This window comes from Rhinoderma darwinii, chromosome 7, assembly GCF_050947455.1.
Source record: "Rhinoderma darwinii isolate aRhiDar2 chromosome 7, aRhiDar2.hap1, whole genome shotgun sequence".
Classification (NCBI taxonomy): domain Eukaryota; kingdom Metazoa; phylum Chordata; class Amphibia; order Anura; family Rhinodermatidae; genus Rhinoderma; species Rhinoderma darwinii.
In genome coordinates, this window is record NC_134693.1 from 132,328,946 (window position 1) to 132,342,249 (window position 13,304).

At 42.9% G+C, this 13,304-nt stretch overlaps 1 protein-coding gene across 1 annotated transcript; it reads left to right on the forward strand.

Moving 5' to 3' along the window:
- Positions 1–230: 230 nt before the first annotated feature.
- On the forward strand, positions 231–11,422 carry LOC142657385 (SRSF protein kinase 3-like). Its single transcript, XM_075832407.1, has 11 exons — positions 231–296; positions 2,651–2,759; positions 3,443–3,530; positions 4,470–4,557; positions 5,144–5,250; positions 6,778–6,928; positions 7,043–7,137; positions 8,325–8,432; positions 9,389–9,458; positions 10,498–10,590; positions 11,238–11,422. Exons 1-11 carry the CDS (start codon positions 248–250, stop codon positions 11,420–11,422), a joined length of 1,143 nt encoding a protein of 380 aa, XP_075688522.1. The 5' UTR covers positions 231–247.
- Positions 11,423–13,304: the final 1,882 nt, after the last annotated feature.

The following is a 13,304-nucleotide window of genomic DNA, read 5'->3' on the forward strand; positions in this document are numbered from 1 at the left end:
CATTAGCGTTATCCTCACTGTAACATCTGATGCCAGAATGAAATGCCAGACCCCTGAAAAGTCTTGGCAGTTTTCTGAGTTGACGAGGACCTGAGAAAAGGGTGAAAGGGTCTGCGAGGACAGCAGGAGGGCAGCTGCAGACACTGATGGTAAATCTCAGATGATCACATAATATATACAGTAACACGCTGCATGGGATTATATTTCAGGGCAAACTTCCTGCTTAAGGACGAAAGCACCTTTTAATATGTCTGATAAGGATGGTGCCCAGGAGAATCCTGCAGAATATTGTCCAGGTGAGTGTAAAAGTTTAATATATATAAATTAGTGCAAAAACCCATAAATGTCGATTCTGGGAAATTCGGACTAGTGATACAAAATTACTCCCTAAAGCAAATGCTCAATGGGGTTGTCACTATGATCCGCCATCACTTGCTTATTGGCGATTTCAACCCATCATGAGGCTACCAGATTTTTTTTTTCTCTGGGTTGTATGTGGCACTGTGTAAATCCTTTTCCTCAGCCCTTTTCATTTGAGCACCTGATTGGGAGAGACACTATGCAGAGAAAATGGCAAAAGTGCCTCAAACCCTTCATTATTTATCCTGTACTATTCCGGAGTTAGATTCTGCATTATACTCCAGAGCTTCACTCACTATTCTGCCGGTGGAGTCACTGTGTACATACATTACATTACTTATCCTGTACTGATCCTGAGTATCAGCCTGTATTATACTCCAGAGCTGAACTCACCATTCTGCTGGTGGAATCGGTGTATATACATTACTTATCCTGTACTGATCCGGAGTTGCACTCACTATTCTGCTGGTGGAGTCACTGTGTACATACATTACATTACTTATCTTGTACTGATCCTGCGTTACATCCTGTATTATACTCCAGAGCTGCACTCACTATTCTGCTGGTGGAGTCACTGTGTACATATATCAAATAATTTATCCTGTACTGATCCTGAGTTACATCCTGTATTATACTCTAGAGCTGAATTCACAATTCCTAAGGTTTCAGAGCTGAAATCTCCCAACATTCCCTGCTTATAGAGTTTGCACAGAGCTGGCTCTGGTGATTTGCATTCGGGAAGTGTTGTCTTTACACCACACAGTATTTTTATGTAGGAAAAACGTACTGTCCCTCTGCATTATAAGAGCTCAGCTATGCATTTAGGGGTGTGTCTGTCCACAAGCTTGTTGACGGTTTCCAATGCCAACCAGCAGACTTGAGAATGCTTTAAAGTAGACTGAAGTAGCAACTGACTAATGCAATGAATATCCCTGCATATAGACAGTATTAGGAGAAACTAATAAAATCAGGACCATGATACATTGAAGTGGAGCCCTAAATTCTGTGAAAGCACTAAGTTTGCTAGAAAGGTTTAGTTGTCACTCTTTATCCATCTTCCCCTTCTCCACAATCCTCATTATCGAACTCATTTAATGTCAGCTTTGACTGGAACCTCCTTTTTAAAAAGTAAATCAGACAAGTTGGGTAAATTAAGGACTATAGGTTTAGAAAGTATAGTTTGTAATTGGATTGAGAATTGGCTCAAGGACCGTATCCAGAGAGTTCTGGTCAATGATTCCTACTCTGAATGGTCCCCAGTTATAAGTGGTGACCCCAGGGTTCAGTGCTGGGACCACTATTATTCAACTTATTTATTAATGATATAGAGGATGGGATTAATAGCACTATTTCTATTTTTACAGATGACACCAAGCTATGTAATATAGTTCAGTCTATAGAAGATGTTCGTGAATTGCAAGCTGATTTGAACACACTAAGTGTTTGGGCGTCCACTTGGCTAATGAAGTTTAATGTATATAAATATAAAGTTATGCATCTGGGTACCAACAACCTGTATGCATCATATGTCCTAGTGGGAGCTACACTGGGGGAGTCACTTGTTGAGAAGGATCTGGGTGTACTTGTAAATCATAAACTAAATAACAGCACAATGTCAATCAGCTGCTTCAAAGGCCAGCAAGATATTGTCGTGTATCAAAAGAGGCATGGACTCGCGGGACAGGGATGTAATATTAACACTTTACAAAGCATTAGTGAGGCCTCATCTAGAATATGCAGTTCAGTTCTGGGCTCCAGTTCATAGAAAGGATGAAAAAAATACAAAGAAGAGCAACAAAGCTAATTAGGGGCATGGAGAATCTAAGTTATGAGGAAAGATTAAAAGAATTAAACCTATTTAGCCTTGAAAAGAGACGACTAAGGGGGGACATGATTAACTTATATAAATATATTAATGGCACATATAAAAAATATGGTAAAATCCTGTTCCATGTAAAACCCGCTCAAAAAACAAGGGGGCGCTCCCTCCGTCTGGAGAAAAAAAGGTTCAACCTGCAGAGACGACAAGCCTTCTTTACTGTGAGAACTGTGAATCTATGGAATAGTCACAGCAGGAGACGTCACAGCAGGGACAGGAGATGCTGCAAAAAAGGCAAAGATCATTTCCTAGAAGAAAAAAATATTAACTGCTATGTGTAGAAATTTTTTACTTCCCCTTTCAAATCCCTTGGTTGAACTTGATGGACATGTGTCTTATTTCAACCGTACAAACTATGTAACTATGTAAGTTTGTCTGTAGAAACCTAATACTTCTCATTAATTCTTCCAGGAGGATACCATCCAGTACAAACAGGGGAGACGCTGAACAGAAGATACCAAATCATGCACAAAGTCGGCTGGGGCTACTTCTCAACCGTTTGGCTCTGCCGCGATTCACAGTAAGGGTCCTTTTACGCTGGCCAATATGGGCCGTAAAGACAAGAGCTGATCAACGAGACACCTCAGTGATCGTCGCTCATTTGCTCCTTTCACAAGGAGCTTTGTTTGGTTAAGTATGGGGATGAGCGATCGTTACCACGATCGCTCGACCCCATGCATTTCCATCATGTTGGCAGCACATCTCCCTGTTTACTGTACTGTTAGAAGGGTCCTCGGACGATAAGCTGATCACAGAGTTTCTGCTACTGGGACCTCCAACAATCAGCTGTAATCTGTGGGGGAATCTAGCAGTAAGTGTTACATTTTTCTTGCAGCGCCGCCACAGGGGAAATTAAGTATTACACAGATCTCATTTAAATAAATGCACGGTTTGTATTACACATGGACATACCGGGTCCTCCAGAGTGAGAGACGCTCTTTGTAGCTGCTTTCCGATCTGGCTAATGGATGAGGTTTCTGAATGGGTGACCTAATGATTCTTTAATAGGGTATTTGAAAATTATCTAAACCTGACAACCCCTTTAATATCATTACATTAGAATTATTTGACCCATTTTGCTCACTGGCCCCACCAAACCTAATCTGACACTATAACCCCGATCTTCACTTTATAGGTAAATTGTAAGGAAAGAAATACGGAAAAGGTTTCCTACTGATGATTGTCCTGGTCTTGTCATTACAGGAAGAAGAAATATGTTGCAGTCAAAATATCGAAGAGTGGGAAGAAGTTTAATGAGGCTGCAATAGATGAAATTGCACTGCTGAATTGCGTAATAACTTATATAATGACCATGCTTATAGATGGAGGATAGAGAAAGTTGGTTATGTCCATTGGAGGACTAGATCACAATAGAGGGTTGCTGGACATTCATAAGGGTGTTATGGACATTCCAGTTAAGCAAGAGTAGATTTCTTCCAAATAGAGGATTAGGCATTAAAATGTGTCATGGAGAGGAGTCCAGCGTCCCCTGCAAACTCTCTCCACCTTTCATCATCATATCATTTTTAAGTCCAATTTTCTGTGCTGATTACATTCATTATATATCTTTACAGCAGCCAGACCTTTTCTATTCCTGATACAGAGCTCCAAATTCGCTATATGGACACAGAGTTAAATGATAGTATTCTGCTTGCCTGCAGCCACCACTAGGAGGAGCTTGTGAGCTTACTGCATACTGTGTAAGCTCCTGAGCTCCCTCTATTGGTGGCTGTAGGCAACCAGAATATTATTGTTTAAATATGTGCCTATGCAGGGAATTTGGAGCTCTGTAGCAGAATAACGGAGCTACGGCTTTATAAAGACATATTAAGAAAATATCAAAACAAACGTAATGATGCTCAATGGTGGACATTCACTTTAAGACAAACCTGACTCATTGCGCACAAAAAGTTTAGTTTAGTAACTTTGCAAACACTTGGTTTTACTAATCTTATATTATTCTTGCATTTTATCAGGTCCACTAGTCACACATAGAGCTGCATTCAGAATTATTTTGGCCTTCACTTGGAATCTGTCAGCACTGTGCTGACAACCACACCCCTACTAACTTTGCTGAGATCCTATAATTTTGTAAAAACAGCACCCAAGACAAACTATGTGGATACGCTGAAAAACAGGGAGATACTGGGAAATATTTGGACGTGAACCCTGAGAGCTAACTGCAAGCCAGCATTAATGCGAACGTTCTCCTATTTTGTCACACCCTTAGGTAAATGGAGCACAAAAAAAAGAATCCCAAGGAGAGAACATCATACACTTTCTACATGACTTTAAACTGATTGGAGAAAATGGACTTCATATCCTTCTAATTCTAGCAGATACAAAGTAACAAATTGCAGCTGTGGCAAACAGATATGTAACAGATAATAGATATTTTGTCAATTAACACTCCCAACTGTATACCAAGATGGCTATTGTAGTCTGTTCAGCCAATATACAATGGTGTAGAATAGATCATATCAACCTCATAGCACCTCATTTAAACAGGCCAAGGAAATGGTTAAAAGGTAACTCCACCCAAAACGAAAGGGTTATCCCCAGCAAAACAAAAAAATGTATGTGATCCCCCTGCTCTCTGTAGTTACCCAATCTTGCATTCCTACAAAATCTGGTAGGCACGACCCCAACGTTCGACCCTCTGCCTGGCATTCGGGCAAGCTGAAGCAGCTTGTGTCATGCACCGCCCCTTGCCACCCAATAAGTAAAACACACATACTGTATGTATATATATATATATATATATATATATATATATATATATATTGGTTACATATCTTAAAAATAGTCCAAGGAAAGAGGAGTCATCTCAGTCGTGGCATCAGGAGTCTCTCTCGGTTTCTTTATGACACTTTTGAGGTTGATAAATCCATAACTCCGCTCTACATGTCTGTCTGGTGTTTGAGCTGCTCGGACCTTCTCTCCTACATCTGATGAAAAACTATGGACCAAAGGGTCTCCCACTGACCTGTGTAAAGAGGATCCTACAGCAGGTATGTTTACAGGCATCGGTCTGTCCCGCTGGGGCAACCTGACCTTTCGGCATTAGCGAGGGTGGTGCTCAAATTCCCATTGGGTGGCCCACAACCCTTAGTCAATTAGAGAAATCATTCAAGTGCCAGGCATGCAAGTGATAAGCGCTTCTTAAATGCATTTTATTTACCCAATTCAAGATTATCGTGGCTGTAGTGGGTAAGTTGCCCATAACCTTTAATGTCTGCAGTCCCAGTTTACTCCCAGTCAACCCCTACTGTCTCGTACATTGCAATAGTGTATGGTGCCATATGGGAAAAAAGCAGCAGAATATGCTGATGTGATGCCACATCGCACCCATAGTTGACTTCGACCATGCTTTCAGTGTGGAGGTGCTGAAATCTGTTTCAAAGTTATTCCCTCTGCAACATTACCTGGCGCTATGAAGTGACAACTGCCCAGGGTGCACTTTGGGGTTGTCATTGGTCTCCCCACACACAGAAATGGAGGAAAAGCAAGTTCTGCATGCCCAGATGTAGACAAACTTAGCTTGCGTTACAGTGTGCAATTAGGGACTTGTAGCGAGCAGTGACAAAGCTCTCTGGGGGAGGAGGGGGATGGTGGTGGTGATTGTCCTTACATGACTTGGCTTCTCCTATCACAATTTGGATATTCTGTTCGTTTGTATTTCTATCTAATACACGACAGCAGCATAGAAGGAGGACCTTCAGGGGTTAATGATCCATTAAGATCTAATGGAATTAATACCATCATGTATAATATGTTACAGCGGAAAACAAGCAAATATAATTGGTTTCTAGCTCCTGGGGGCTGACACTTAAAAAAAAAAAAATGTGGGGGGGGGGGGGGCCTGGTAAATTCTCATAATACTTTAGAAACTAATACTTTATTTACTACTGTGACCGTATTCTCCAGGAGGGACCAAGTGGTTGGGACGGGGCACCCCATAAGGGTCCTCAACAGCTGAGGTGTGCCCCACTTTCATCTCAGATTGAAGGGGCTCAGCAATAGATCCCAAATGACGCCAGTGGAGGCGATTACTTCTTACTTAATTTACAGCTTTTGAAGCCCCACTACTCGAGTGGTTCATCACCTCAGACCACGTGGCATCAACATACTGTGGGCATTGACCTTACCCAGGTTGGTCTCAGTTGGGGTGGTATTAACGATCTGTACATCTGGATTCTCTATATGGCCTATGCCCAAGGGTGAGCAGTGGATATGGTTAAAGGGGTTGTCTCATGAAGACGTCATGGAGCCAGAACGGAGAGTCGCCCTGGAAGAGCCAGTCATGTAACGCCACATTAATACTACACACGGTTGTTTGTCGGGGGTGCCGGAAATGCAACCATCAACTGAACGGGACTTTTTTCTGAAAGGGGTTGTCTCTGTCAGGACATGCTGAGAGTAGTTGTTCTGCAGCAGCTGGATAGTAACAGGTTGGAGATCACGGCCCTACAGTAAATTCTGATGTTCGTCTAGTTCTTATTAGAATTTTCGAAATACTGAATCTCCGGTGTTTTCAGGTGCTTCAAGGTTTGAACTTTCTTCACAAGAAATGCCGTATCATCCACACCGATATTAAGCCAGAAAATATACTTGTGTGTGTTAAGACGGACAACTTCCAGCAGTACATGGCAGAGGCAGAAGTCTGGAACAACAACAGGACCCATGGAGGTACAGTCAATGGTATGACCAGGTCTACGGATAATACAGGTCAACCTCTTTACGGGAAGTCTTTCACAGGGTCAGGTTGACTGCGCTGTTTTCAGACCATCACTATCTTTCTAGGGGTGGATGCCAACTTCTTAACTCATCTATTTGAAACTGGAAATGCGGACATGCTTGGGGTGAAAATTGCAGATTTGGGCAGTGCATGTTGGACAGTAAGTCTTTCCCTGTTAGGGTTACAATTCATTGAGAAATGTCTGATGGGTGGAGATGGTCTTCAAAGGGGAACTTATGGCCAAATCTTCTGACATGTTGTAGATACATTAATGGACTCCATGAGCTCAGGGCAACCATAGATTTCCATAATGAAGGGGATATGACCCTCTATACAGCATGTAAACCCCCCTCTGGTACTGCTAAGAGATTAACATTAGAGGAAATCTCGGACACAACCTGCAGAACAAAGCGTCATGGACAATATCCACTTCAATATCAACTTGTGTCTGTGATTTCCAGGGATGGACGTCTCAAAGTAGCGCAGAAGTAGTGCTCTATAATCGGAGGAGATCTAAGATATCTATCTAAAGTTTCTCCATTTTTCCTCAAAATGCAATATAAAAAAAAAAAATTAACTTAACTAGTATTACCACTGTCAAAACTATAACAATATAAAATAATTTCACCCGCACGGTAAATGCAATAAAAACAAAAAAACAAAAAAAACAAACAAGAATCGCTGTTTTTTGGTAAAAAAATGGAATAAAAAAAGATCAAAAAGCCATATGTACCCAAAAGAAAAAACCTACAGCTCGCCCCGCAAAAAATAAGTCCTTATACCGCTCAGTGAACGCAAAAAAAAAAAAAAAAGTTATGGCTCTCAGAATATGGCGACACAAAACAAATTTAAATTTTTAACAATTCGTTTTTTCCTTGTAAAAGTAGTAAAAGATAAAAAAACTATATAAAAATTTGGTATCGACGTAATCTTGTTGACCCGCAAAATAAAGTTACGTTGTCATTTTTAACTAAATCCAAAAAACAATGGAAGAATCACTGGTTTTTTTTCCATTCTACCCCACAAATATTTTTTTTTACAGTTTTCCAGTACATTATATGGTACAGTAAATGGTGCCATAAAAACTAGAACTCGTCCCACAAAAAAAGAATAGTAACAAATGCCTTCAGGATGAGACTACATGGGGTGTGTTTGTAGTCTGTAACCATGGCAACACATAGGTCTGTATAGGGGCTGTATACACAAAACAGTAGGAGATTTTTAATGAAGACTATTTGCAAATGATATATATATACTGAAGCAATAAAATATCAAATTAAAAACATCATATGAATTCATCTCTATTTCATGTGTGGTGCAGATTTAACCTGTGTTTCTATTTCGCAGTATAAACCTTTCTCTGAAGAGATCCAGACACAGCAATACAGAGCACTGGAGGTCCTGCTGGGCGCGGGGTACAGTACCCCCGCCGATATATGGAGTACCGCATGTATGGTATTAACGCTTTATTCTTCTCTTCTTTATAATGAAATCGTTTTCTATGTAATTGAGCAGCTGAAAATTCTTTACGGATTTTGAGTTATGTCCCGTCATGTTTTCAATTTATATACATCGCCACTTACAAAATTCTTCTGGTTGCCCTTGAAAACAGACAGCGGTTTAGACCCACCCGACTGTCAGAAATGTGACCTACAGCTCTGCCCTTAAAGTGAATGTCCATCTTTAAACACCACTTTTCTTATACAGGACTCCTCTGCAAAGACAGAGATAAATAATGAAAATCTGGCTGCCTGCAGTCACCACTAGGGGGAGTTCAGCAGCGTATTGCATACGATATAGACATTGAACTCAATGATACAACTGTAGGCAGTAAAGGGCCTTTTACACTTGCTGATATACGGCCGGTGCAGCGAGCGCCGATCAACGAGACATCGTTGATAGGTGCTCGTTTGCTCCTGTCACACGGAGCTATATATGCGCCCGTTACTCCGATCGCTCGTCCCCATCCATTATTATCATGTCGGCAGCGCGTCTCCCTGTTTATACACCAAGATGTGCTGCCGACACCGATAATATTTCACTTTTTTAAGACGATACGACCAGCAGATGATTGAGCGTTTGCTCGTTCCCCTGTTTGGCAATTATCGGCAACGAGCGTTCCATGAACGTTTATCTGCCCGATAATTGCCCGCTGTAAAAGGGCCTTTAGTTGCCAAGTTAGGTGGCTATTAAAGGGTTAAAATACTTTCTGATGGAACTTAATGGTGATTTTGAGCCGTGGAAATTATAGCAGCCTCTTACATTCAATCTGACAGTAGGAGGCGCTGTTATTTGCAATGGGCCCCCTTAACTATAGGGCCCCTGTGTACATGTTTGGTATGAGTGGAGCCACATGGAAGGAGATGTCATTAACTATTAAAGGGTTTAAGTCTATGATATATTTACTCTAGGCATTCGAAATGGCTACTTCCTATTACCTGTTCACGCCACAAGCTGGAGAACATTTCTCAAGAGATGATGGTAGGAACCTGCTTGCTGATGGTTTTCTCAGGATTTACACAAAAGCAATAGATGTGCGCTGCCTATTAGAATATATGGAGATAGTAATGGCCAGGGTCAGAATCACGAGCGAACTCTCTGCAAATTACGGGTCTAGAACAATAATGAATCCAGAGGTTTCTGTCTCCAGTTGCGATCTCGCGCCCGATCTGACTTTGGCTGTAGAGAGACGGCACTGCACGCAGGGTGGTACCACTTCCAAAGCAGCCGCACGACACCCAGATATTTTAGTGCACAGATCCTATTCTAATAGGAACCGTACACGATACTTTACAAGCGTTGTACAGGAGATCGCAACTGGAGGTGAACTATGAAAAAGTTGTACAGGATTTTAAAAACATGGCTGCTTTTTCTTCAAAAACAGCGCCACACCTTTCCATGGGATGTGTCTGGTATTGCAGCTCAACTCTATTAAAGTGAATCCGGCTAAACTGCAATACCACACACAACCTGCGGACAGGTGTGGCGCTGTTTTTGAAAGAAAGCAGCCATGTTTTCTAATTCTGTACAACCCCCTTATGCCTAGAAGACCCTATACGTAAGATACATGGAGTGATAACATATTCATTCTGAGATCCCAATTGGGGTTCTCACTCTTAAGAACTGGTCCCCATTAGTTCCCCGCTGAGGGCTTCCTGAGGGAACCAGTACTTTAGTTTTTATGCAATGTTTTCAACCTCAAGTACCCCCCAAAAGATCCCAATTTAGTCTTGTCCTATAGACATAACACCTATAGAAATGCCTGGACAATCTTACATCACCTGTGCAATACTAAGGAAATCCTGACATGTCGGAAACACCGGTCCAATACACAGCCTCAAATACGCTCATCCACGGCAGTTCTCTGTCTGGCCAGTAGAGGGGGCCACAAACAGGGGATGCCTCTCTATTACCTCCATATGCCCCAACATAACATTTATCAGGGGGTTGTCCGCAGAGATAGCTTTCGTTTAGCAATGTTTGACGTGACAGTGGGAATAATTATTTATTGATATTCCAGATCATATCGCTTGCATTATTGAGCTGCTCGGCCGCATACCACCCAAAGTCGCCTTTTCGGGGAAAAACTCGACAACATTTTTCAACAAGCAAGGTACGTGAATAGATGATGCGTCCGCTTTCCCAGACTCCTGAATGGTAATTCTGCCTTCGATGCATGTCTTCGTTTTATACCGGGAAAGTTGGATGGCAACCCCTATGAATTCTGTAATGGCCGAGTAGTCCCAGAAAAAGACATAAGTAAAGGGGTTGTCTCCTGGAGGCAACTCCATTCCATATGACCCGGCAGCGGAGACGTCCCAAAAGTAGTCCAAGGGAAAAGTGGAATTTGCCATAACAACCAACAGATGAACACAGAGAAATCAGATTCCCGTAGCAAAAAGTGAATGTCCACCATTCTGGTTTTAGGACCAAAATTTGATGCTAAATAATTTTCCAATATATCTGCATTGGGAAGCTCTAATAAATGATATAGTTCTGGATTGAGGCCGCCACCACTAGGGGGAGCTCATTGCATATCTTGACAGCTGCTATTGACAGACATGCCACTGGTAACCAATTAGGTCATTGCTTTGATTGTCCAAAGGGCCTCTGAGAAATAAGAGCTGGAATCTGATTGGTTGCTATGGGCATCTGCTTCATTTTTGGTTTGCAGCAGTTTTGATGAATCCCTTTACTGTATCTATTGTGACAAACATATTGAGATGTATTCCAAGCAGTTTCCTATTTGCTCCACTACAGGTGACCTCCTACGGATTCCGTATTTATACCCCTGCGGCCTGTACGACCATCTGGTGGACCGCCACCAGTGGCAGATGAACGAGGCGCTGGTATTTGCCAGTTTCCTCTTACCCATGCTGGAGTATTATCCAGAAAAACGAGCATCAGCTGAGAAATGTCTGGAACATCCATGGTTAAAAAACTGACGAGATCCCGGCGATGTGACGCCATTTTGTTTCTATTTTTATACTTTACGTTGTTTTTCATTGTAAGGACAGGAAAAAGCTGTGAAGCTTCGCTGATAGAAATGATAATAAATAGTAAAAAAAAAAACAGTCCCTGGAATTCTTGAGATTAAATATATTACAATTACCATCCTTATTAACATTAAATTCCTTTTATCTGCCATCCAGTAATACAGAAAGTCTGATAATCCGGCATTTGTATCCAGTAAAGATCTGCAATATCATGTGGTGTTTCACAGGAACAGTAACAGAGGGCTGACTGACAGGAGAACAAATGAGGAACTAAACAATTTAAAGCAACAGGTTTTGGGTTCTTTCTCTTAGGCTGGCTTCACACATTGCAGTCAAAATGCGTTTTTTGCTGCAATTTTCACAACACGACATCGTTTTGCTCCGGTTTTACAAAACGTGCATTTCGACTACAACGTTTCTCTAACCTTAGGTCTTATTCACGCTGCTACAAATTATCACAATACATACTTTAGCTGCTGCAGAACCTCATAATACCATCCCAGCTGCTGTAGAACATAGGAATATACACCTCAGCTGCGGCAGACCATCATAATACACACCCCAGCTGCTGCAGAACATCATAATACACACCCCAGCTGCTGCAGAACATCATAATACACACCCCAGCTGCTGCAGAACATCATAATACATATCTCAGCTGCTGCCGAACATCATAATACACACCCCAGCTGCTGCAGAACATCATAATACACACCCCAGCTGCTGCAGAACATCATAATACACCCCTCAGCTGCTGCCGAACATCATAATACACACCCCAGCTGCTGCAGAACATCATAATACACACCCCAGCTCAGGGGCGGACATACCGCATGTGCAGCCGGTGCAGCTGCACAAGGGCCCCGCGTGGGAAGGGGGCCCGTTCCTCTGCTGGCCGACTCAGTTCTCAGCTGCGCGATGCTGAGGACTGAGACAGAGGCCCGTGGACCACTGGCGTAGCTATAGGGGTCGCAGCGGTCGCAATTGCGACCGGGCCCCGAAGCCAGGGGGGCCCACGGCCCCCCGCACCACATCAATAAAAAGTTACTATAGTAACTCGGGCCGCGGGCCCCTGTTACTATAGTAACATACTTTACTTACCTTCCTGGTTCCGGATCGCAGCGGAGGTCCTGACGTCAGGCGCTGTGCGCAGCACATGACGTCACAGCGCTATGCGCCGCGCACAGCATCGAGACGACAGAACTCCCGCCGCGGCCGAAGAGGAAGGTAAGATAGCCCTGACTGGCGGGGTCCGACTCCTGGGACCCGCCAATCAGCTGTTTTGAAGGGGCCGCAGCACTCGTACGAGAGCTGCTCCCCTTCATTCCTGTCACTTCATTCCGGTCACACTGTGAATCGGTTTCGGCGATTCACAGTGTGGGCGAGTAGTGAAATGAAGGGGAAGCAGCTCTCGTACGAGTGCTGCGGCCCCTTCAAAACAGCTGATTTGCGGGTCCCGGGCGACACATCAGCTATTGATGGCCTATCCTGAGGATAGGCCATCAATGTTTAGGGACTGCACAACCCCTAAGCCTACGATGTAGCAGGCTTAGGGGGCCCATGAGACAGGATCACAGATTGTGTGATGCTGTCTGCTGGGCCCTGTATCTAAGCCAATCACATGGTAGGCTTAGATACATGGCCCATGCGTGATCCTGTCTGCTGGGCCCTGTATCTAAGCCTACCACACTGTAGGTTTAGATACAGGGCCCCAGCACACAGTAATCTTATACTGTATAAGATTACTGTCTGCTGGACCCTGTATCTAAGCCTACCTTGTGGTAGGCTTAGATACAGGGTCCCACAGACAGTATCACACATGGGCCCTGTA